Source organism: Leptosomus discolor, chromosome 10 (assembly GCF_034619465.1).
Source record: "Leptosomus discolor isolate bLepDis1 chromosome 10, bLepDis1.hap2, whole genome shotgun sequence".
Lineage (NCBI taxonomy): Eukaryota > Metazoa > Chordata > Aves > Leptosomiformes > Leptosomidae > Leptosomus > Leptosomus discolor.
The window spans coordinates 11843540-11868578 of NC_141400.1; the positions used below are offsets into that span (position 1 = coordinate 11843540).

Sequence of the window (25039 nt, forward strand, 5' to 3'; positions counted from 1 at the left end):
GAGAGGGGGACATGTGTCCCCATCCCTGCGTCAGTCTGGTGCCATGCTGCTGTCCCCACCCCTGCTGTGCCCTGCAGCAACCCTGGCCCCACGTCCCCCGTCCCTGCTGTGCCATGTGGGTCCTTTACCATGCACCCACCCCAACCCTGCTGGACCCCACAGCACCCTGACCCATGTCTCCTGTCCCAATGCATCCCTGACCCCCCCACCTCTGTCCTTGCCAGCCCCCAGTGTCCCCCGCCCCCACCTGCAGTCCTGCCGCATGTCTGCTGCCATCTGCCTCTCCCTTTTGATTAGTATTAATTTTTAATTATGATTATTGACAGGGCTGCCAGCTTGGCTGCCAGCTGGGACAGCTGCCCGGCGTGAGACAGGCCGGGGGCAGCCCTGGCATCGCTGTACTTGCTGGGTGGCTCCTGGCAACCACTGTGCCCACCCGGGGGGGGGTCTCTGAGTGCCCCCCACCTCCCAGCACCCTCTGACTCCAGGCAGGGACACTAGGATGCAGGAGCCAAGGATGGAGGCTATTGTATCCCCAAAGGGTGGGCTCCAAGTGGGCACTGCCAGCCCCCCAGCCTAGCTGGGCTGCAAGGAGCCCATAAAGTCATGGAGATAAATGGCCCCTATTACTTTTCCAATCAAATGAAATCCCACCACGGCTGCATGCGAGTGGCGATGAACTGTGGCAGCGCACAGCAGCCTCTGCCACCCCCCGCAGGTAACCTTGGCCTCCCAGCACAGCGGGGTGCAGGGCACCCCACAACCACAGCCCCCTTGCTGTGCGCAGCGTGGGGGTGAGGGGACAGGGACAGCGTACCAGCATGGCCTGGCGGGGCGGGGCTCAGCCCCAGAGCCAGGTGGGGGGCTATAGGGGGCCACGCCAGGCAGAAGAAGGGGTTGACGGGACAGACAGCCCCTGGCCCTCGCCCACTTAATGCTGGCGGGGGGGGGGGGGGGGCACAAACAGGGGCCAAGAACGGTGCATTGGATGGGGGTCCCAGCATCCCATACACCCCTCGTGCCTCCACACCCCCCTCCAGCCCCACAAACCCGTGCCGCACGCATGGCTCCTGCCTGCCTCTCACCCGGGGCGGGGGGGGGGGGGGGTACAGCTCCGCCACCCCGCTGCAGGCAGGGCTGTGCGAGGTACCCCACCGCAGGCAGGGGGTACCCCACCGCAGGCAGGGCGGGCTGCCAGCCCTGCCGTGCCGGCGCTGGCCAAGGCCGGGCGAGCGGCGCCATCGCGTGGCGAGGAGCCGGCAGTGCAGGCAGTGCAGGCAGTGCAGGCAGCGCAGGCAGCACCCGGGCTGCCTGTGCGGGGCGACCCAGTGCGGGGCGACCCCGGGCAGGGCAGGCTGCAGCCACCAGCCCCAGCCGGGGCAGGCAGAGCTGCTGCCCGCGTCCCTTCTTCAGTGGCCTCGGATCCCCCCCTGCAGCACCGCAGGATTTTGGGGGTGCTGGCCACCCCCATTCTGCTGTTCCCCCCCCCCCGCCCCCACTCCCCAGGCCTGCTGCTCGCAGCGGGGCCAGTGCTGCCTGCAGCACCCCTGGACTGGTTGCCCTACAGGGGAGGGCAGCAGGGTCCTGTCCCCCTTGTACCTGCACAGAGAAGCAGCCCAGGGCCAGCACGTGATGCAAGGACAGAGGGACAAGGCCTGGCACGCTGCAGGCCAGGGATGAGCTCCCACCTCCCCTCTCTGGCAGCATCTCTCACCCTCTGTGTGCCTGACCCAGGTGCCAGCACAGGGTGGTGGGGGCAGGCAGGCTGCAGGCAGAGCCCTGGCACAGTGGCCCCAGGGGAGCTGCTGTTCCTGGAGAAGGGCAGCGGAGTCCCAGGGACACAGCTCTGTGCAGACGTGGCAGTGTCCAGAGCAGGGCAGGGCTCAGCCTGCTCCAGCAACCCCCCCAGGGCTGCACCGCAGGCAGCCGAGGGCCCAGGGTGCCACGGCCACACCACTGGCATGCCGAGCTGCAGCCAGCCATGCCTCACCGAGCTGCAACAGCAGAGCTGTAGTCAAGACTGTCTGCAAACCCCAGGCACTGGAGCAGCAGCCTCAGCTGCAGGCAGGGCAGCGCTGAACCAGCACAGGCACCATGCAGCAGTGGGGGACCAGTGGCCCCAGCTCTGGGCCCACAGGGAGGCATGGATGGGCTGGATGTGCTGCCTGGACAGGGTGCAACCCTGGGCTGAGCTGGAGCTGCCTGGGTGCTCCTGAAGGGGATGGATGAGGCTCCTCCTGGAGAAGAGCTGCAGTGAGGCCAGAAGTGCAGGCAGCATTGTCAGGGGGTGAGCAGGTAGCTCTACCTTAAGAACCTGGATAGGCACTGGGAAAGGACAGGCCCAGTCGTTAAGAACACACATAAAGCATTAAAGGACAGAGCGTGGGCTGGGCTGGAGCAGGGGAGGAGGAGTAAGGGGCGTCTCTGCAGCCAGGGCCAGGACAGCCAGGAGGGACAGCAGAGGACATGGGCCGTGGAAAGGAGAAGCCAGCAAACCCCCAGGGCCCAATGAACCGGGGCTGTGAACCTGCAGGTTTGGCACCAATAAATCCTTGGGAAGCAAATAAGCTCCATAGTACCTGTGCTGCGGGTGCCCGTGGGAGGGGATGTGAGCAAACACAGCCCGAGGAGGGCAGCGTGGGGACAATGCTGTGCTGTAGCCCCAGCACCGACCCTGCGGGGGACGCTGCTCAGCCCTCGGCTGGGGAGCTGTTCTTCACGAAACGTCAGACCTGCGTCCTACTGATGTGCCGGGGCTTGGGAGAGATGGGGAGCAGCTCCCCGGGCTGAGCTGACTAAGAGGAGCTGGGCTTTGGTACCCCCTCCCACACCCATGCTCGCAGGGCAGCGAGCTGTGCCCATGCCTTGGCCATGGGAGGACATTGCTCAGCATCCTCCTGGGGGCTATCCAGGGTCCCCCAGAGCAGAGGCATACCCCTGCAGCCCCAGGGAGAGGGACACTGATCCCTGGCACAGGGGGAGGCAGGGGGACACATGCAGTGCCCCAAGGCCACAGTGATGGCCGGGCAATGCCAGCTCTGTGCTCCTGGCCCTGCTCACTCAGCTGGCAGGTATGGCAACGCACCATCCCCCTCCCAGGGGAGCCCCCCAAGCAAGAGCCACTCCAGGGTCTCAGAGCCCTGGCCCAGCCCTGAACACACGGACCATGCTCAGCTGCAGCCATTCATTGTGGGACAAGACAGGAGGACCCCACAGGCAGTGCCCCTCTCCTCCCACAGTCACACCACAAACTTGGTCTTGGTGAGGGAGCCGCTCTTGGTGGCCGTGTCCGCATGGGCCTGGTAGCCAATGGCCACCTTCTGCGACAGGCCCAGGTGCTCCTTGTAGACGCGCCTAGGGGAGGGAAGGGGCTGCGTGAACAGGGCAGCATCACTTCTCCCACTGGCTCCCTGCCCAGGAACCCCATTCCACCCAAACCTGGCCCTGCACAGTCCCCTGCCACACCCCCACACCCCCCCCTCCAGCTGCATTACCCAATGTGGGTGACCCCTTCCCGGTTCTCTGCTTCGCGGGTCCAGATGGCAATCTTGTCCCCCTTGGCGCGGATGTTGATGACGGCCCCACATACCTCATCGCTGTACTCATCAAACATCTCCCCAATGAGGCACAGCAGCTGCCAAGAGAAGAAGGGGAGCCCAGGACAGTCCCCACTGGGGCTTGGTGCTGTGGCAGGGGGTACAGACCACTGCTGGGACCCTGCAGGCCAGCCCCAGTGGGGCCACACTCACCGTCTCCAGCCAGAAACGGTCCAGCTCGGTGTGCCGCTGCTGCTTGGCCAGGGTGATGAGCCAGCGCCCGCCACGCTTGTTCTGGCTGTCCTCCCACATGGGCTCGATGCCGTCCTAGGGACGGGCAAGGGGATGGTCAGGGGCACCAAGCACCCAGCCAGAGCCAGACTGGGGAGCCGTGAGCAGCCAGCCGGGCTTCCCCTCCAGCCCTATGGCCAGGGCACCGTGCCAGCCCCACCAGCCCCCAGTATGCCCCCATAATGCTGGGTGCTGCAGGGGGCTCTGAGGAGAAACTGTGGTAGAGGGAGTGTCACACCTTGAAGAGGGAGTAGTCGCAGCCAGATGTGAGCTTGCTGGCGAGCTGGATGTGGCTGTACAGCCTGTGCCGGATGGAGAAAAGACACAGAAACAGGTGAGAAGAAGTGCCTTAGGGACACCCAACACCCTCCTCTGGCCCAGACCCCTCCACAGGGGGCACGTTGCCCACCCATGGGACACTTACGCCCAGAAGTCCTCCACAGTGCTGAACTTGGTGACGAGGCGCAGGTTTGCCTGCCACATCTTGCTCTTATCATTCTTGAAGAACCACAGTGCCCACCTGGGGAGGGAGGGAGGGGAGATAGGGGGTGTTAGCCTTGCTGGAGCCCCCTCCAGCCCCAGCATCCCCCTCCCAGCACTGGGAGAGGCCGCCCATGGCCAGGCCCCCCCATACCTGTTCTGCAGGGGGTGCTTGCCCAGACTCTCAGCCAGGAGCATCTCTTGCTGCTGAGTCCTCCTCCGCCGCCGCTGCTCCTCTTGCCTCCTCTGGGGAAGGAGGAACAGTCCCAAGTAGCCCTCTGACCACCCCAGCAGGGAGCCTGTGGTCACCCAGCCACCCCCACACCATGCCATGGATCCCACAGCCAGGAGCCCCAAGAGGATGGCAGAGCTGCCCAGGCTCTGCTACCGGGCCCAGCCTACAGAGAGAGCACTCACCTGCTCCCCCGTAGCCATCCCACCCAGCACAGGCTCACCCCCCCGGCTGCCCCTGGCTCTTAAGTGCCCACAGGCGGGTGGGATGAGGCAGCCAACTCAGCTGCAGCTGGTGGGGTGGGAGGGCGGTGTGCTGGGGAGGGGCTGTGAGACCAGCCCCTCCTGGGGAGCAGGGAGATGAGAGGATCCCACCCTACAGTAGGGAGCTGGGGGATGAGGGCAGGGGTTCAGGGTGAGATGGGATCGGGATGGGGGGTAGGATGAGGTAAGGTGGAGATGGTGTGGGGTGGGATCAAGATGGTGTGGTATGGGGCAGGATGGTACACGGATAGGGCAGGATAGCATCAGGATGAGGGGTGGGCATGGGATGTGATGGGGAGGATGGGATTAGGGGAGGATGGGATGGGAACAACAGGGGATAGGAATGGAACGTGATGGGGAGAGTGTGGGATGGGATGGGGACGGGATCAGAATGGGATGGGGTGGGGACAGGATGGGATGGGAATGGGTTGGGATGAAGTGGGAAGAGGACGTGATGAGGAGGGGATGGGATGGGATCAGGATGGGATGGGGGACAGGAAAGGCGTAGGGGCAGGGTAGAATGTGGAAGGGGTGGGAAAGGGACAGGATGGGATGGGGACAGCCTGCAGAGGGGAGAGAATGGGATCGGGATGAGAAGGGATCAGTTTCAGGAGGAGATGGGACAGGGAGAGGGTGGGATGGGGGTCGGATGTGATAGGCACCAGGATAGCGTGGGGACAGCGTGGGATGGGATCAGGACGGGAGAAGGTGCGACGTGATGGGATCGTCCCGGGGGTGCCGAGCCGTGCGGGGAAGGACCCCGCGGGCTGGGGCGGCAAAGGGCCGGGGGGTGCCGCTCCCATGCGGGGCGGTGCGGGGCGGGGGCGGCCGGGCACGGCTCCGCACGGCCGGGCACGGCTCAGCCCGGCTCAGCCCGGCGCGGCGCGGTCCCCCCCGCGCACCACGGCGCATCGCGGCGCAGCGCATCGCGGCGCGGCCCCGGCACAGCCGCACTGAGCCCGCCCCGCCGCAGCCCGGCCCGGCCCGGCCCGGCCCGCCCGTCCCCGCCGCCAGCGAGCCAGGTCGGGCGGGCGAAGGGGCCGGGGGCGGGCGGCGGGGCCGGGGGCGCGGGGCTGCGCGGGGCGGGCGGGAGCGGGGCCGGGGCGGGGTGAAGCCGTGCGGCCTCTCCCCGCAGAGCCGCCATGGAGGTGTTCATGAAGGGCTTGTCCAAGGCCAAGGAGGGGGTGGTCGCCGCCGCCGAGAAGACCAAGCAGGGGGTGGCCGAGGCCGCCGAGAAGACCAAGGAGGGGGTCCTCTATGTCGGTAAGGGCCGGCTCGGCCTGCCTGCCCCCTGCCAGCCCCACGGCTAATCCCTGCCCGCCCCCTGCATGCCCCCTCTGCCTGCCCTTGTCTGCTCCTGCCTTTGCCCTTGCGTCCTCCTGCCCATCCCCCTGCCGTCCCCACCTGTCCCCGGCCGCCCCCCCGCCCCCCGCCTGCTCCTGCCCCTTCCCCGCCACGACCACCCTGCCGGCAGGGTGCCCCGGGGCAGGGGGCCGGTGCCCGCAGTGCCCTGCCCACCCGCTGTCCGCAGGGCATGTGCAGGCAGGAGGATGGGGCCCCGCGGGCAAGGACAGGGTCGGGGCTGGTCCCCAGGCTGAGGGGATGGGACCCCCGGGGACCGGACCCCCTGCGGCTCCCGGTGCTCTGGGGCCGGAGCGGCTCTGGGGCCCCGCGGCTCCTCGCCGGGGATGCTCTGGGGCAGGAGCGCAGAGGGACCATGATGGACGTGGTGACCCCCATGCTGGGCTGTGCCTGGCTCGGAGCAGGGGGGCTGGGGACACGTTTGTGCCCCCTCGGAGAGGCCGTGCCCTGGAGCGTATCCCACCCCCCGGCTCTGCCGGCATCTCCCCTGCACCCAGCCGGCGTTCGGGGGGTTCCCTCCGCCCTGCCCCTCGGGGCCGGCGTCCATTCGGGGCCAAGTCCTAGAAGACATCGCTGGCAGGGAGGAGGCAGCTCCCGGGCAGGCTGCGTGTGCCCGGCTGGGGTGCTGGGCTGCTCGGGGAGGGAGCTGAGGCCGCCCCTGGCTGCAGCGGAGGGAGGGCGCAGGGCCGGGGCTCCGTCCCGCTCCGGAGGGCACCAGCTCTGCAGGAGGGCTGAGGCCCCGGAGCTGTTTCTTCGCGTGGCGGTGGGTGGCTGGCCCGGACCCCCACCCTGCCCAGGGGTGCATGCCCTGGATGGGGGTCCAGCAGCCCAAGGAGCACCCCGAGGCCCCATCCTGCAGGAGCTGCCCGGCCCCTACCTTTCCCTCCGGTCGCAGACACCCCGCTCCCGTCCCCAGGGGTGTCCTGGCACCTGCGGGCAGTGTCGCCCTGCCTGAAGGGAGCCTGGCAGGGTCAGCGTGGCCAGTGGCAGCCCCCGGCCCCAGGCCGCTCTGGCTGTGGGGCTTCCCGCGCCGTGTTGGCACCAGCTCTGGGCACGGATCCCGGCTCCCGCAGGAGGCTTTGCTCCGCGGCACGGCCGGCGTTCACCCTGCCTGGCTGCGCCCCGGGGTCTCTGCCTGGCACGCAGCCTTGGCCCGGTGCTGCCCCAGCCCAGGCTCCTGCAGGGACCGGAGGAGCCTTGCGGGGAGCCAGGCGGGTGCTCAGCCCCCTCGGCTGCTCCGGCGTGGCCGGGCTGGGATGTGGGCAGGATGCTGCCCCGGCTCGCAGAGCCCTGCCAGGGTCCCAGGCACGGCCCATGGCAGAACCTGGCTGCCGGCCCCTCTAACCCCGTCTCTGTCTTTTTCTACCCCCAGGGAGTAAAACCCAAGGCGTGGTGCAAGGCGTCACCTCAGGTATGGTCCCCTCCGGCTCCCCGCCGCAGTACCCCTCTGGCCCGGAAAGCGCGGCCGTGCTAACGAGATCAGAGGCTAATTGAGGGGCTGATGTCACCCGGCTAAAGCCTCTTATATAACAGGACCCGCAACCAAGGATTTGCGGCGGCTGCTCACACTCCCTGCCCAGCTGCAGAGCAGCGTCCCGGCCCCCTCCCCTCCCCAGCACCCGGGCAGGGAGGGCCTGATCCTGCCCAGTGACTCCCCACCAGCCCCCCCCACCCCCGCCCGGGGCGGTGCGGGGCATGGAGCCACGGCTGGGCACCCCTTCCTGGCCCGGGGGGGCACTGATGGGGACCGCCGGCTCTTGCAGTGGCTGAGAAAGCAAAGGAGCAGGCGTCCCAGCTGGGCGAAGCAGCGTTCTCGGGCGCTGGCAACATCGCAGCGGCCACCGGGCTGGTGAAGAAGGAGGAGTTCCCAGCGGACCTGAAGGTGAGACCCCCATCCTGGCCGCTACCATGCCCGTGGGGAGGCTGGCACCTCCCCAGGCTTGGCAGGGAGCCCCTTGGCTGCTCCCCAGCCGCACAGGAGGGACCCAGAGGGTCCCCAACTGCTCTGCCTGTGCCCGGGGCAGGCAGGCATCGCTGCCCCAAGCGTGCCCGGCTGCATGTGTGGCCGCTGCGGACGTGTGCGTGTGCCGGCTGCTCCATGGCGGCGCGGGGCCCATGGCACATCGTTCCAGCGGCTGCGAGGTGACCTGACAGCTGCGGGAGCGGAGGGACGGGGAGGGGCGGCGGGTTCGCATCTTGCCGCTCCCATGAGCCGTTGGCTTCCAGCTTAGCCCAAAATAGCATCAGCTGAAGAAATGAGGCCACGCCGCCGCCGCCGCTGCATGGGGGGATCGGCTGCCCCCCTTTCCCTCCCTCTAGCTGCTCCGCCAGCCCCGGGGAGGGGTTACTCAGCACCATCCTCCCCTGCCAGGGATGCAGGATGCTCCCGAGGCCCTGCCAGTGCCTGGAGCCCTCCAGGGCCCCTGTGGTGCCAGCACCTATCACCTGCCTGGGGCTGGGAGCGGTGCAGGGATGCGCACAGCCGGGCCCTGCTCCCACGGACCCCTGCCTGTCACCTCTCAGCTAGGCGAACTGGTGTGTGCCCAGGGTGCACACTGGGCCCTACTGGTGCCCCCCCATGTGGAGTCCCCAGTATCCCGGGTGCATTGCTGGCCTCTGCCAGGTCCCCCGGTCTGGCAGGGGCAGGGAGGGTGGGTGCCATGGGAGGGGGGGGCTGTGTGCATGGGACTGACCCCCTGGTTCACCCCCAGCCGGAGGAGGTGGCCCAGGAGGCTGTTGAGGAGCCGCTGGTCGAGCCGCTGCTGGAGCCAGAGGGGGAGAACTACGAGGAGCCCCCACAGGTGAGGGGACATGGTGGCAGGGGGGCGCAGGGCACTGCAGAGGGCACAGGCTGCCAGCGCTCAGCACACCAGTGGCCATCGCTGTCCGAAGCAAAGCCCGGGGCCTGCCTGCTCCCAAGTGCTCCGTGCACGCAGCCCTGCAGCCTTGCGGGCAGGCTGATGCGGGCTGGGGAAGAGATGGGCTTCGTGCCCCACCTGAGCTCTCTCACCAGCTCTTTTGTTTCCCCACCCCACAGGAGGAATACCAGGAATACGAGCCAGAGGCATAATGGACCCCCATCCTTGCCTCTTCCACCAGCAGCACAACGAACCGCCGGTAGCCCCCTGCTCCTCCCCGGCCGGCCCTGGCCCGTGCCCTCATGCCGGGGAGGAGCAGGGGTGCCTCTGCCCCGTTCGCTCACGAGTTCTTCCTCCAGTTCCGTTCCAAGGGACCGTGTCTGTGTCTCCGTACCGTGTCTAGCCGTGAGAAAAACCCGCCGTGTCCAAGCCCCCAAGCCCCGGTGCGTGCCCAAGCCGTGGGCGCTGCCCGCAGGGGCTGGCGTGCGTGTGTGTGTGCGTGTGTCCGTGAAGCCCGGGTTTATCGCTCTGTATCCCTCCCAGCGCCATAAACCCCGGCTGCGTCCCGGTGTGTCTGTCTGTACAAAGCATGTTTACCTGCTCGCGGGCTGCTGTACATTTTGCTTGCACGCGTGTCCCTGTGGTTCTGCTCTGGTCATCATGGAAGTATTTTTTTTTATATCTCTATCTATGGGTGGACGGGTCTTTTGCCTTTGTGAACCCTTGGCGCCCAAGCCCGCTCCCCAGCCTGCTGGGTGGTGATGGTGCCCGCACCCCCCCCCTCGAGGTCCCGTAGTGCCGACGCTGTGTTGTGACGTGGCATGGATATCCCCCCGCCCCCGTCGCTGGATGTGCAATACGAGGGCAGCTGCCAGTGACACAGCTGCCCCCGTGACCGTGAATAAAGCCAACTCTTGTCTGTAGCCCCCTGGTCCTGGTTGTGGGTTCCCTGGGGAGAGGGATGGCCCTGCGCTATGGCAGCAGGGGTCGTTTTGGGACGAGGAATGAGGGGCAGGGGCAGACTAGCTCTACCGCTTCTGGCTGGAGGAGTGGGCAGGACTGGGTCCTCTTGAGGGCAAGATGCCTTCCTGTCTGCTCACTGCTGTGTCAGCAGGAGGTCACCGTGCCCTGGGCCTCCAGGTGACCGTACCCTGGGCCTCCAGCCATGCTATGGCTGAGGTCTGGGGCGCAGGCAGTGTCCCCATGCCACCTGCCTGTGTGCTGGCTGCAGTGCTTTGCATCTGCAGCTGAACGCAGGGGGCCCTTTGGGACTGAGGACCTGGAGCCAGGATGAGGCTAGATGCAGTCCTGGGCTCCAGCACTGGTTCCCTCCCAGGAGACACTGGCCATGCTAACAGAGGGGGAGTCAGGTGGTGGGTGCAGGCTTCCCTCACTCCTCCCTGCAGTGGGATGTGCTGCTGTTTGTAAGGTACCTCCTAGAGAGGCACCCTGACCTTGTGCTAGAAGCATAGAGCGAAGGGGAGCCTCTCCTCTCGTGTCCCCCCTCAGGGGGCTGGGAACATGGCTGGCACCCATGGCTCTGCAGTGTGACCACCTCAAAGGCACGTGAGTGCCACATACCACTGAGTGATGTCTACCACAGCAGGAGGTCCTGTGCCCACCCCAGAAGAGTCCTTGGGCCTTCAGCTCCCCCAGGGCAAGATCACCAACGCAGCCAGGGTCCCCAGCCAGCCTCCAGCCCCTTGGCTGCAGCACAGGCTGGGGTGAGAGGCTGGGAAGAGTCTCCCTGCCATGAATGTCAGATTAGATCCCCCACCCGTGCTGGCTCACCAGCTTTGCCGGCAAAGAGTGAAGCTGCAGCAGTCAGCATGGACACACAACAGGTTTGCTGATGCCTGCAAATCCCTGCCCTGGCTCTGCTCCCTGTGTCTGCACCAGTTGCAGCAGTGCTTGCAGCGCCCACTGTGCATTACTAAATGGACTGAGAAGGCTGTTCCTGGGGCTGTACCCTCCCCTAAAAGTTTGCAGTTTTTCCTTCCCGTGTCCTGTTCTGCCAACCATTAGGCAGGAAGACCCAAACCAGCATCAGCACGGCTTCCTCCAGTGCCCAGGAGGCTGTAAAGGGGCTGGGGCAGAGGGGGTGTGGGGAAAGACAGTGCCCTGCCCAGGAGAGCTGAGAGCCGGGCAGCAGGGAGAGAACATGCTCAAACCAATCATTTATAGAGACCAGGGTGTCCCCTCTGCAGCACACGGTGTCCTGGGCACCCCCTGCGCAGCAGGACTGTGACCCTCGTCGTGAGGCTGGCAGCGATGCCCGGGGCAGCCCTGCTGGGTGCTGCGTCAGGAGGTGAAGCCTCGTACACAGCGAGCACCTTCGGCAGAGCACGCGGGTGGGCAGCGCTTCTCTGGTCCAGGCCCAGGTTGTACCTTGCAGCCATGGTCATAACTTGCTAGAGAGAGAGGAGAGCTGTGATGCCAGTGTGTGCTGGGAGGGTCTGGGGGCAGGGAGGTGGCAGAGGACCCAGTGAGGAGGGTGCAGGCAGCGCCACACATGTGAGCATCAGGCCAGGCGCCCAAGGGGAAGAGGTCATCCCAGCACCAAACAACCAAGTGGGCTGTTCTGTAAGACCTGGAGCCACCTAGGAGTGGGTCTGGAGAAGGTCGCCCACTGCTGCCCCACAGCACTCCCCTGGGGACAGACCCTGCGCCCACAGATGGGCTCCACGCACACTGCTCACACTGCTGAGCACGGCACGGAGCCACCTCCCCGAGGGGTGGCATGAGACCCCCCACCCAGCAGTACTGGCACCAAGTGGCTCCTCTAAGCAACCCTGGCAATGGGGAACACAGGTTCAGGGAGACGGAGAGGGGGACAGGGACCCAACAGCAACAAGGGACATCTCTGAGCATGGGGCTTTACCCAAAGTGTGGACACAGCCATAAAGTCATGCAAGGATGGACTCTGCCTACCAACCAATCTGGTTTCAAGCACAAGCCATTTATTGAACGTGCGGCTGCGCCTTATATTCTGTTTTATTTCCATACACGTGACCACACATTCTGCCAAAAGGACATGTACGCCTTGTCTTGTAGTCAACACTTTCTCAGGACTTGCTTATCTTGCAGCTGCAGCTCTTCTTGCTCCTGTCTGTTTTCTCATGGGTAGACTGGAATCCTCTCAAGGTCAAAGTTGTCCTGTCCAGGTGCCTCAGTCCAGCTGAGATCCCCCACACAGCCACCACTGGGAAGATGAACCTAGGCCTTGTGCTGACCCACCAGGAGTGGTGACGGGGTGCTGTGAGTGGGCACCCCTCAAATACAGCCCAGAGCCTCTGCAGCAAGGCAAGGGGGCTGACAGCAGGGATGGGCAAGGCCAGGAGCCCGTGGAGGTACCTTGGCTGACTGCTCCATGGTGTAGATCAGTCCCGGATACATGATGTCCTTCTCTGAGGCACCCTGAGGGGTAGAACAAGTGAATCCTTTGTGGAAGAGGCTAGAGGTTCCCCCCCCCCCCCCCATTTATCAAACACAGCTCCTCTGCTTGGTACAAGACCGCCACAGGTGGTCTAAGCTTGGCTTGCCACCTCTGCAGCTGGCTCCAGCACAGGGCTTGGCTCCCAAGGGACTCCCTGCAGCACCCAGCAGCTCCCTCGGATGGTAGGGCTGAACCGCCACACATGGCAGCCCCACTCCAACCCCTCCACTAGTGGAATGATAGCATGCGGGGGCTCTGTGTGCGCCACAAGCTTGGCTTTCAGCACTGAGACAGCAGCCAGGACTGTCTGGGAATGTGAAACAAGTGAGCCAGGACAACCCTCCATGGTTGTAGGCACTTACAGTCACGCGCACCTGGAGCTCTGGGGATGGGACGATGGGAATCTCCCCTCCAGCCTTGCCAAACCACTGCTCCAGGCTGTGCTGCACTGACGGCAGGAGGCAGTAGCTGGATTCCTGCTCGTGCTTGAAGCTAAGGTAGCCGTAGCTAACACGGTTCAGGTTCTCCAGCCACCTGAAGAAGGGTACAGTCACACCACCTGCATTCACATATATGTTCTGCCAAGGGCAGTACATGCTTCAGATTTGCTGCTTAGGGTGACCCCAAGACCCATGACCCATCTGGGGATCTCTCATCCTCTGTCTTGAGTCCTTCCCTTGGTCTCTGTCCTCAGAGACAGTCCTGAGGTTACAGGGATGGCCAAATCCTAGAGCCACGGTGGCTCTGCACTGCCTCTGAGCAGAGACACCAGCTGCTCTGACACCCCGTGTGATGTGGCACTGTTTGCTCTTGGCCCACCAGCGGCTGCAAGACATCCCAGTGCTGGCCCAGGAGCCCTGTGGTCTATCGCTCCTGCAGCCAAGAACCAGGAGGGTTCAGAAAGGAAACCAGAATCTGAGATGTGCTTAGGAGCTGGGGCAAGGCAGGAAATGGGCTGACTGAGACAGCACCATCGATGCTGCCTGATCCCAGAGCCTGGCAGAGCCTAGCTGGATCCACACTGGTGCAGCTGACGACACTGTGTGGCACTAGTAGCCATGAGCCCACCATTCTCCTGGGTGCATGGGGACGGACATAGCAGGGTGACCAGGATGTTTCTTTGCAGGAATATTTTATGTGCTGCTGGTGTAGTGGGGCCATTGGCAGCTTCTGTGATGATGAGCACCAGCACAAGAGCAGAGGTGAGACAGGTGGAAGAAATGAAAGAAGAAAAGAAGAAACCAGTGACAGGCTGTTTTCCCTGCTGCTGGGTTCCCTCACACAAGGCCACTTTTGGCAGCAGGTGTCTGGGCGCTCGTCTCCTCACTGGAGCTGTTCAGGATGAGCAAAAGCTCGGAGTTGATGTTTCACGCAGAATGATTAAAGGCTCAGGCTGCAACAGACCTTGGCTGTGACAGAGTCACAGCATGCCCTGTGCCTTTGGTCCCTAGAGCTCACAGAAGGGAGGAAGCTGTTATTCGTGGCAGTCCCCTGCTTTGCTCACTCTCATCTGCTGCCTATGACTTTCAGTGTCAACACTACAACATCCATACCTTCAAGAGTATCATCTCTTCTGTCCTGCAGGGAGGATCTGGTACAGCACTGAAGACTGAGGGTGCCAGAAGAGCCAGCCAAAGTCACTCCAATGATCCTTGCTCCCTGACAGCAAAGGGAAAGGCTTGGACTTTCCTCCTCCCCTAAATTATGTGACCTGAAACCTCTGCCTCGTGCTCTGTCCTTCTGGCATAGCGGGCGAGTTGTCAGTGCAGTGATGTGACACCTCCCTGGGGTACTGAGTGCCAAAAGCGAAGGTTCAGCTGGGCTGCTGTCACTCGCACACCGCTGCAGGGCCTGTTGGGAGCGTGTGGCACGAGTAGGTCTGTACCTCTGCCTGCACCTGGGGTGCATTCTCCCTCGTGAGCTGCTTCTCAATAGCGTCAGGGATGAGGATGTCGCAGGGCAGCTCCAGGATGCCGCCATCAAAGGGCTCTGCTTTTGGGAAGCCAGCTATGGTGCCACGGCCCTGGAATGAGCGGGAGAGTCCTGCTGGGCCCAGCCTGGCAGTGTTGAGCACTGCCCTCAGAGGGGGGGCTCTGCAGGAGGTGAGGGCCAGCCCCCTTCTCCGTGAGCATTTCAGAGACAGACACTGACCACCAGCCCCTAAGAACAGGCGCTGGGTTGACTGGGCTCAACTTACCTGCTCACAGTCTTCTAGCTCCTTGGGGTCAGTCCCTCTGGGATTGTAAATGGCTCTGTCTGTCTCCCCAACACAGATGCAGCAGGATCCGCACTCATGCAGGTTCTTCATGGTGTGCAGCCCCACTTTGCCAAAGCCCTACAGGAACACAGCAGAGATGGTCTGGGGAGGGGGAAGTTGTGGGGACAAACACTGAAAACTGATCCACTCAGGAGCTTGAGCTGAGAAGCACGAATAGGAACCCCTGATCTAGCAGTTCTTGGTGAATATTTTGGCTGGATGGAAACTAGGGCCTGGTAGGACTGAGATCTCCTTGGCTAGTTATGAAGGGGTGTTATGAAAAGCAGAGCCTGTGGGATAAGGGCTTCCAGCTCAGCCTGTCTTTGTCACCTCCAGAGCTCCTGGACGTGATGTTCCAAGCACAGCATGCCGTTCAGCTTCTAAGAGCCGATCTCAGTAGAAAACAGATCCAGAGAGAAATACAGTCCCTTGGTGGGCACCACGCAGCATCTAGGCACAAACTGAGCAATCCTCCTGCACCTCACACTGAGGGGGTGCGATCGGCTGCCACAGCACTGGCACAGGGCAGGGCCGTGGGGGTAGCTCGCCTCTTCTTACAGGAACAGATGATTTTGCAAGTGGTTGCCAGCTTGGTACAGCTCCTAAAAGCAGCACTAGCTCCTGAGACTGCAAGAACGGCCCCCAAACACAGCAAAATTATACACAGCCAAGGACTTCAGCCTTCTCTTTCCCTGCCACATCAGCGAAGCAGAAGGATGTGCGGAAAGGAGAAGGATGAGCAAAGGCTGGGCCGTTCCCGAGGGCACTGCGGGCAGCAGCTCCGGGTGCAGCCTGGCTTCAAAGCCTCTTCCAGGGAGCTGCGTCGGGGAGCGAGCGAGCGGCTGGAGGAGAGCACGGAGCGCCGGCCACAGGCAAGGCTTCAGCTGGGTGGCTTCCAGTTCAGTTCTCCTTTGCAGAGAGCAGCGGAATGGGCAGGGAATGGGCAGCTGCGGGCAGAGCGGGCAGCAGGTCCGGGCAGCAGCGCCTGGCGGAGAGCAGGAGCTGCTGGAGCTACAGCAGGGGGAAGCACCTCACCGCAGTTGAGGGAAGACGAAGGTCCTTCCTGGGAGGAGAGGGGAAAAGGCAAGGCTGGCACCCTCAGGGTCCCACCGAACTCATGGGCGGCTGGGCAAGGCAAGGTCAGCGAGGGCCAGACCCACAGAAGGGTTGTGGGCTGCACCCACAAGCAGGACCTTCACCGTAGGTAACATCACAGCTCGCTGCAGGAGGTTTGGAGTGACAGAAGTGTGATGTTGTCACTGGGGTCGGCTCTTTCCACCCAGTCTGGCAGAGCCCCCTGTGTCCTGCCGCCTCTCCGCTTTGCCTGCTGCACAGGTGAGGGTCAGTCGCAGCTTCCATTTTATGAGTGTTTTCAGGTGGGATGGCTACAGAGGAACCTTGGGAATCCCTCTGCGGTGTGAACAGTGCAGCACCCGTGGACTGCTGGTTCGAGTTTCTAAGATATTAGCTCTTAGAAACAGACCCGCACACAGCAGGTCTGAAGCACTGCTCAAACGAGCACCAGCTGCCACAGGGTGAGGAGAGATTTGGGAAACCATGTCCAGGCAGCATTGCAGGAGCTGAGACTGAAAGCTCTCCTGCAAAGGAGGGGCAGAAAGGTCCTGAGGAAGTGTCCTCTTCAAAGCTCTACCGGGGCTGAGTGCTCACCTGCAGCACAAAGGTCTTGCCCGGGAAGCCGGGGCTCAGGCCGATGCAGTCCATGTAGTCGGTGTTGGTGATGTAGTTCCCAACGCCACGCAGGACCCCCCACCCGGTGGCGGAGTGTCACCCGTGGATGCCTCCCAGGCTGATGGGCTTTCCTGTCAGACACACCTGGGCATTGACGTCCTGTGAGGCTGGGATGGGGAGAGCAAAGGTTACGGCCTCACCTGGTGCAGGTCCTCTAGAGAAGAATTTCCCCAAGCCTCAGCTTCCCTCACCCTCCCCTAAGCCTCAGCTAAACCTAAAGCAACTCACTGGCACAGGCCTCTCGGCACAAACCCTTGCAGTGCCCACGGCACCCTGGGCTCCAAACCAGCACTGGTGGAGCTTACCCGGTACCCCAGCGTGTGGGTGTAGGTGTCAGCTATCCAGGACATCTCCAGCTCCCTGGTGCTGACATCAGGGGCCAGCGTGTCAATCCCAGGCCCTGTGGAGGTAGAAAAATCTGTCAAATCATGTCTTTGCAATTCAATTGCTTTGCTCCAACCAAGGGCATGTGCACAGCCAGGGGATTTTCGCAGGTGGGTCATGTCTTTGGGCACACCAAGCAGTCCCCTGACCAAAGCGTGGCGCTGCCCATGCCCCAGGGTCTCCCCAGCTTCCCTCAGGCATGAACGTCTTCGATTTTCACAGGGTCTTTGCCGTGTCCCCTCCCAATACTTTCAAGTAAAGAGGAAATTTAAAGGTTTTGTCACAGCCTTGTGACCAGCACCCATTGAGCTCTCTATCACATGCTGTGGCGGGAGAAACCTTCACTCCTCCCTGTGACTGCGCAGGCCAGCGGGATGGAAGGTAACGCCCAGGTGAGACCCCTGCCCAGCAGTAGCTGGGAGGCAGCCTGGGACAGCCCCACCGTGCTGGGCACTGCACGAGGCTCCTCCTGCTCCAAATCCACAGCGGAGGCAGAGCAAAGCGGTGAACAGACAGCAGAGCACCAGGGCAGTGAGCGCTGCCGAAAGGCAGTGAGTGAGTGGCAGCCTCTCTGCCTGCCCAGACAGGCAGCTGCTGCCCGCTCCCCTGCCTGCGAGCCACACGCTGCTTACAGGACTGGGACAAACCACTCTCACCTATAAATCCCTTCTTGGCCATTTCTACAGTAGACTGCCTCGTTATTTTCTCCAGCTCATGTTCCTGTGCAAGAACAACAACACAGTTGTTACTACAGGCCCCAAGAAAAATTGCAGAGCTGCGGTACACACCCTGCCCTGCCCGTACAGGGCACACCCTGATGGCTCCGGGGAGTTAATTCACAGTAGCTGTGGACCCCAGGTGGAAAGAAAGAAACCTGTGAACTCCTCGTCCCTTTGCTCGCTGCCCTTCCAACCCCTCACTGATTCACACCTTCCCCCAGCACAGCAGGCAGTGGCAGGAGCATCCCTACTCCAGACTCCTTCAGCATCTCTCTGGCCAGATGCACTGACCCATAAACCAGAGTTCACCGCCCCTCTCCCCACCACAAGCTGCTTTTCACAGTTACTGGGTGAGCGCTAAACACATCCCCCCTTGTCAGAGTGCATCGCTGTGATACACAGGGAGAGGAAGGGCTGTGCAAATGGAGCGTGAGTTATGGGCTGTCGGCAGGGGAAGGAGAGGAGTGAACTCGCCGAGTATTTCCTCAGATAGATCCTCACACCAGCCATGGCACCACCAAAAGGAACATCTGGAAAAGACTGGGTAAGGCAGACAAATGTTCTCTTCCAGCGCACCTGCTCCCCGGGGGCAGGAGGTGACCATGGCAGTCATGAACTTGTTGGTGAATCCAGGCAAGGGGCCAGCACTTCCCCACACCACACATGGCTAATGCCACATGGCCTCTGCTGAGCAGAGCTGAAGGCAGGACAGGATACGGCCCCTGAGCCTGCCACAAACGCCACCAGCCAGAGCTGAATCCATGACAACCCAGGCACAGAGACTGCATCTGAGAAGCACAATGCTTGATGCTCCCTGATTAACGTGAACATCCCGGACCGCCGGTGGCGTATTCTGCAGCCGCAGCAAGCCTTGCCCTCACACATCCGTGCCCAGAGGAACATCCTGCACTTCTGGAGCACTACTGATTTTCCAAGCACCTAACGAGCTTTTCTGACTCGGTGTATCATGGCCCCATCCCATGCCCAAGTCACCACACGCTTTACATTCCCCTTGTACTTACCCACTACGGTGCATTTGTATGTCATTAATGCAGCCAGGGCTTTTACTTCATTGACACCGATTGAGCTGCTGAAATGAACCCCTGGGAAAGGAGAGAGAAGAAATGAAGAGCCTCTGCCTTTTTACCACAAATGGCACAGAGGCATTGTAGGAAAGGCTTTGACTCTTCTGAAACAGCAGCACCTAGTCGCAATAGGTGATCAGCAATCATTCAGCTAGACCTGTTCTTCCAGATCACCACCAAATGGAAAGCAGTTTCCTACCAGCTGGCCATCCCACAGATGCAGGCCTTTGCTGTGGCGAGCCCCTCAAACAAGGCAGGGGAAGCACGGCAAAAGCCTCAGGCTAAGGGTGAGGAGACAGGAGGCTGCGACCCCCACTGCTCAGGCTCACAACAACCGCGGCTGCTTTGAGGTTTAGGATGAGGAGACAAACACAGGCAGGAGTGGCCACCGGCCACACTGCTCTTGTGCTCCGGCGTGAGCTGGAGCAGCTGGGCTGCAGCTGAGGTGGTCAAAGCTGCCTCCCCCAGGTGCCTCCTGCCCTTCTGTGGGATGTGTCCAAAGAAAGCGTCCTCCTGGGCTCCCCTGTACACATCCTGACCACCCTTGTGCTAACGCAGATGTCCCCACCTCAGGCTCCCTGCTCCCCAAGCCAGGCTGGGGTAATCCCAGCACAGCCCCACGCGTGGGGCGGGGTAGTGGGTGAAGAAGCATGTAACGGGGCCGCGGCTCCCCGCCTCGCCCCCTCTGCAGGGCAGGAGGAGCTGGCCGGGCCAGCCCCTCACCACCTTCCAGGCGCTGCTGTCCCTGCGCAGGAGAAAGGCCACCTCCAGGACATAGCTGCCACCATGGATGGTCTCCAGGAGCCTGCACCCCCAGGGCAGCCCCCACCTCCACCACGGAGGCCACCGGCCTGTAGAAGTCCTCCACCACGGCTAGCAGCCCCGGGGACATTGGGGGAGGAGGTGTCCCCCCCCTGGCTTGCACAGCCCCACGCCGCCAACCCAGCAGCATGGGCTGTACCTCCCCTGTCCCCCATTGCCCCGTCCCTGCCTGTGCCCCCCCAGCTGGCCCTGGGGCCATGTCCCTACCTGCATCCGTGTCCCTGTCTGCACCCAGGAGCGTCCAGGGCCATGTGCTCAGCTACTGGGCTGCAGTGTCCCTGCTACGGTGCCCTCCCATCCCACAGGGCTGGGACAGGTCAACCCAGGCACGGGCTGTGTGTTGGGGCACGCAGGGCAGAGGGTGCCGGCAGGGATCAGGTACCTCCCAGCACCTCCACACTGAGGCGGCTGGGAAGGCAGTGCTATTTTTAGGGTGCTTGGTGCTTTTGGATCTCCTGGTAATGTCCTTGTCATCCCAAGGCACTCGCAGCTCTGGGCACTCTGTGGGTCCTCCCATGGGCAGCATAGGCCAGCCTGGGGAGGGGAGCCCGGGGGGCAGCGTTGGACGCACGGCTGTGGTTGGCGATGGGAGCCCGATGCCCCCGGGCATCTGCTGCCGCTCCCATTTGCCAGCACCCCATCAGCTCCGGAGCTTGGCCTCCCTGCCCGCAGATAACGTGGGCAGCCGCGTGTGAAGGCAGCATGGCCGCGAGCAACTGTGGGAAACCCACCGCCTTCCCGCCGGGCAGCCGAGGAGGGGACGCGTTCTCCAGCCAAACCCTTTCGGCAGCTTCCCACGGCCCCTCGGCACAACTGGGCACCGGTGAGCCGGACGGCACGGAGCCAAGCCTGGGCCGAGCCGTGTGCCGGGTGCATGTGCCTGCCTGCACCGGCGTGTGCGGGTGCCGGCGGCGTGCTGGCGGCTGTGGGGGAGCCCGGTGCGTTCACGTGGCGCTGCCCGTGCGGGCGTGGGAGGTGGGCCGCGTCGCCGAGGGAGGGGGCTGCCATGCTACCTGCGCCGGCAGCCCCCTCCGCCGAGGGAGAATGAGTTTTTCAGGCAGCTGCCTGACTCCTCGAGCGCGCCGGCAGCGCGGGAGTGCGTTGCCAAGGCGATGGGGACCATCTTACTCATCCTCCTCGCTATTGTTCTCCTGCCAGCCCCGAAGTGACCGGGTGGGGAGAGGAGGAGGAGGAGGCAGCCGGCCTGGGATGAAGGCTGCCTATGGGGAGGGGAGGATGCTCCCCCCAACCCCCCTGGCCGGCCCTGGCTGGGATGGGGACACGCTGGGTGACAAGATGCCGATGGGGATGGGGAGAGCGGCTACTGGCAGAGCTGAGAGCAGCGGGTGGAAGCAAATGCCAGCAGGATGCGGCCCCACAGCCCCCCGCCCTGTAGCAGAGTCCCAGCCAGGGGATGGGGGACATTTCTGTCCTCTCTTTTGCCAGGACTTGATCCTGCCTGCAGTGTCCCTTGTCCCCCACGGGGTCTGTGCCCAGGTTTGGGGCTGATTCCACAGAGGGCAGCATGGGATGTAAACCCATACCTATGCCCCGTACTGTGCCCCCCCCACTGAAAGCAGGTGAGTGGGCCCAGTCAGTGCTGTAGGACCAGGACCAGCACACAGGACCACGGGTGGGGACAAGCACCCTGAAGAAGGGACACATTGATGGGTGCAGAGATGCGCCCCCACCCCATCCACCGATTGGGGTGCCCAGCAGTGACATGGGGGTGCCCTGCTCTGCCCCAGGGTGGGTAAAGCAATGCTTTTTTTGTTTTATTTCCATACCCTGCCTCCCTATTTTTAGCCTTCGGGGTTTTGTTCCAGCCTGGCTGTTTACTGGAAGGAGCGTTTCCAACCTCCCTTGTCTCCAAGCAACCAGGTGTGCCAGCTCCCATCCTGCCTGCCTCACCCTATAGATCTATAGGGTGGGGAGGGGGGTGCTAACGTTAACCCCAAGATGGGGCACCACCTTGGGGTTAATGTTAGCACCCCCCTCCCTGACCCTATAGCTCCTGCCTCAGTGCTGACTTTCCCGGGGCAGGGATGGGATCCTGACCCTATAGGGTGATGGGGGGCAGCTGGAGGTTTTTTGGGGAGATGCTGGAGGGTTTGGGGGGGGGTGTGCAGGCGAGGCACGCAGGCCGCCTTCCCCCCCCCCCCCCCCCCCCCCCGAGCGAGCGGGAGTGCGTGGGAAGGAGTTAGACAAAGCCTGAGCCCGGGAGCAGAGGCAAGCGCTGCCGGGAGGGAGACGGGGACGTTCTCCCCTCCCCGTCCTCCCCCACCCTTGGGCGAGGGGTACGCGGGAACCCATCTCCATCCCCGCCGCGGTGGCACGTTGTCCCCGTCCCTCGGGCTGGTTGGGGTGCAGCACCCCCGGCCCCCCCCGGTGATGCCCGGGAGGGAAGCGGCCGTCTCCATCACCAGGTAGGAGGGGGACCGGGCTCTGTGTCGCTGGGACCCACGCTAAGGGTTGGGGACCCCCTGACCAGGCCGGTGCCGGCCGTGTGCCCTGCTGCTCCCGGGTGCACCGAGGGGTGCCGAGGCGACCGTCCCTGGGGTACACGGGCTGGTGATACTGGGGGGTGCCGGGGGGTGCTGGGTGGGCTCCCAGGGCGGGCGGGTGGGGTGACAGCGCTGACACCGGGGGGGGGGGGGTGGTGTTTGTGTGTGTACCGGGACCCCCACGCTCCCCGCGGCAGCCGGCCCTCCCTCGCCTCCCCCCCGTTGCCCGGGGGCGCCGGGGCGGGCGGCAGCCGGGGGGAGCGGCCCGGGGCGCGGTACCGCCCCCGCCGCCACCGCCCCACGCATGCTCGCCGCCGCGATCGCCGCCGCGCCGGAGCCGAGCGGAGCGGGACGGGACGGGAGCGGACGGGGAGGATCCGCCGCCGCAGGTAACGGCGGCCCCGAGGCGCACGTGGCGGGGCCGGGACGGGCGCTGCGGCCGTCGCCAGCCCCGTACCGGCACCCCCAGGGCGGCGGCGCGGGCCCGGGGACGGGCGGCGGGGGCGGGGTCGGGGTCGGCCTCCTCCGCTCCCCCACCCCCCTCGCCCCGGCGGGGGCTGCCGCGGGGGGCGGCTTTGTCCGCGGCTCGGCCGGGGAACCGGGGCCGGGGCGTGCACACGCGTGTCCGTGCGTGCGGGTGTGCCCGTAGCCATGTGCTGGCGTGTGCGTGTGCACACGCGTGTCTGTGCGTGTGCACACGCGTGTGCCGGGCTCGCAGCTCCTCCGTGGAGCAGCAGTACCGGGGCAGCACATCCAGCCCCGGGCCGGGCAGGGCGCCCACAGCCCCCCGGGACGCCGGGTGCTGCCAGGGCAGGTCGGGGTGCGCGGCGGCACGCCCCCCCCCCCCCCCCCCCCCCGCCTCCTCCGGGAACGGGGTGCTGTGGGGAGTGACAAGGACGGGGCAGGGAGGGCACTGGTAGAGCTGGGGGGCTCCCGGAGAGCTCGGGGCTTCCCGCCGTGCTCGGGCTACCGGGCTGGGGAGGGTGTGGGGCCGGTTGGGTGACCCCAGCCTGTGTCCCCCCCCGCCGTGCCGGGTGCCTGCCTGCGGCCAGCTCGGCGAGGCACGGCCGGGAACTCGGCGCACCCTCGACGTGGGGTGTCGGTGCTGAGCTGGGGGTTCCCGTGGCCGGGGGACATGCGTCACTCCCAGTTCAGGGGACGCCGGTCCCAGTGAGCAGAGGGAAGAGCTCGGGCTGCCCCACATCCCTGCCGTGCCCTGCAGCCCCCCTCGGCCCCCGGCTCTCTGCTGGCAAGCGGGGGGTGCTGAGCCCCCCCAGACTCAGCCTGGTGCCCGGGGCCACGCTCCAGCTGCGGCTCTCTCTGCAGGGGTGCCTGTGCCACGTCCCCCCGATCCGGCAGCCACAGCAGCACCTGGATCCCGCTCCCCGTCTGGCCGTGCCGGGGGAAGGCTGGCTTTTACGGTAGGTGGCTGACACTGTTCCCCCCTTCCCGTGGGACTGGGCGCTGGGTGTCACCATGCAGGCTGTGCCGGGGCTGGTGGGTGCTCCGGGTAGCCAGCCAACCTGTTGTCACAGGTGGCATGGAGAAAAATGGTTGGCAGCCGAGGAGGGCTGGGGGTCTGTGCACTGCTCCCCCCCTCACTGCCCCATCCTCTCTCTTGCAGACCCACGGCAGGACTAGCATGGGAGAAGCCTTCCCCCAGCATGGGCAGTGCTAAGGATCCTGAGGGGCTGCAGCTGCTGAGCTGCCAGGCCGGGGCTGAGGACGCCTGTGAGCCCGGTGCCAGCTCCCCCGGCTGCCCGCCGGCGGGTGAGTGCCTGCCCGGCTCCGGCTGCACTGTCGGGGGCCGTGCCATGAGGACCTGCTGCGTGGCTGAGCCGGAGGCCCAAGACACCACAGCTGGCCCAGTGGTCGAGAAAAAGGTGCCATTGCCAGTGGGACCGGCTCCAGGCACACTTCTCCCAGGTGCCAGCGTGGAGCCAAGCGTGGCAGTAGCAACCGGGAGCTGTGGGGGACCGAGTGGCGCTGCCCCTGCCTGTAGTGCCACAGGGATGGGGGTCCCCAGCACCCGGAAAGAGAACGCGGTCCCCATGCCCGAGACCTGCCTCAAGGCACCCAGCAAGGACGTGGGGAGTGTGCCAGCTCCTGCCAAACATGTGGCATTCGTGGAGCCTGGTGCGGGTGCCGGAGCAGCTGAGCTTCCAAGCCAGGAGCAGCCCCAGGGTGGCACAGGGATGTCCCTGGGTGCTGCGCCCCAGCTGAGGGGCAATGAGGATCCCAAGCACACCCAGGGGGGCACGTCAGGCCCCCCCAGCACCGGTACTGCAGGGAGCGGAGGCCAAAGTGAGGCAGGGCTGAGCCCCGCTGCCCTGGGCCATGGCAGAGCCGAGGGGGGCCCAGCCCAGGGCGTGGATGCTGGGAGCAACCAGCAGCCCCGGACAGCCAAGCTGCTCTGCGAATCCTACTCCTTCGAGGTGACCCCACCGCAGGATGCCGGGACGCAGGACACAGGGACACAAGTGGACAGCCGAGCATCCCTGGTGTCTGTGGCCTTGAGCCCCATGAGCCCCCCGGGTGGGGCTGCTGCCTTCACCTTCCCCAAGAGAGAGATGGGATCCACTGCCCCACAGCGCCCAGAGCCCTCCAAGAAGGATGCGGAGATGCAGGTGTCCATGCCTGTGGAGACCCGCTCAGTGGCCACCGGGCCCATGACGCCAGTGGCCAAGTCCCCACAGGCCTCATACCCTGAGGTGCATGTGAAGGGGACAGTGGCAGAGGAGACTCCGGAGCCCATCCGGGAGGTGAGCTGGGACGAGAAGGGGATGACGTGGGAGGTGTATGGGGCCTCCATGGAGGTGGAGGTGCTGGGCATGGCCATCCAGAAGCACCTGGAGAAGCAGATTGAGGAGCATGGGCGGCAGGTGGTGGTGACCCCCCAGACCGCCACCCGCACCGGTTCCATCAAGGGAGCCCCCCCCAAAGGCGAGGCCAAGAGGCAGCCCAGCGTCTTTCGGGCTCTGCTGCAAAACGTCCGGCGGCCCCGGTGCTGCTCCCGCGCTGGCCCCGCCATGGAGTGAGCTGCTGCCTGTGCCAGTGGGGC

At 64.5% G+C, this 25039-nt stretch overlaps 3 protein-coding genes and 1 pseudogene across 5 annotated transcripts; 2 read left to right on the forward strand and 2 right to left on the reverse strand.

The window, feature by feature from the left end:
• Window positions 1-3239: 3239 nt before the first annotated feature.
• On the reverse strand, window positions 3240-4742 carry EIF4E1B (eukaryotic translation initiation factor 4E family member 1B). Its single transcript, XM_009960064.2, has 7 exons — window positions 4725-4742; window positions 4462-4553; window positions 4252-4347; window positions 4066-4129; window positions 3750-3863; window positions 3495-3634; window positions 3240-3354 (listed from the first exon to the last, which is right to left on the reverse strand). Exons 1-7 carry the CDS (start codon window positions 4740-4742, stop codon window positions 3240-3242), a joined length of 639 nt encoding a protein of 212 aa, XP_009958366.2.
• Window positions 4743-5944: 1202 nt separating this feature from the next.
• SNCB (synuclein beta) lies at window positions 5945-9234 on the forward strand. Of its 3 annotated transcripts, XM_086471005.1 has the most exons (5): window positions 5945-6065; window positions 7537-7575; window positions 7928-8046; window positions 8876-8965; window positions 9202-9234. In XM_086471005.1, the coding sequence occupies exons 1-5, from the start codon at window positions 5945-5947 to the stop codon at window positions 9232-9234; spliced, it is 402 nt and encodes a 133-aa protein (XP_086327131.1). The 3 variants fall into 3 exon arrangements, with proteins under 3 accessions (XP_086327131.1, XP_086327133.1, XP_086327132.1); XM_086471007.1 differs by lacking the exon at window positions 8876-8965; XM_086471006.1 differs by lacking the exon at window positions 7537-7575.
• Window positions 9235-10997: 1763 nt separating this feature from the next.
• LOC104343464 (glutamate dehydrogenase 1, mitochondrial-like) lies at window positions 10998-19426 on the reverse strand (annotated as a pseudogene).
• A 2794-nt stretch (window positions 19427-22220) lies between these two features.
• Window positions 22221-25016, forward strand: GPRIN1 (G protein regulated inducer of neurite outgrowth 1). Its single transcript, XM_086471267.1, has 3 exons — window positions 22221-22367; window positions 23305-23399; window positions 23603-25016. Exon 3 carries the CDS (start codon window positions 23643-23645, stop codon window positions 25014-25016), a length of 1374 nt encoding a protein of 457 aa, XP_086327393.1. The 5' UTR covers window positions 22221-22367; window positions 23305-23399; window positions 23603-23642.
• The last annotated feature ends 23 nt before the right edge of the window (window positions 25017-25039 follow it).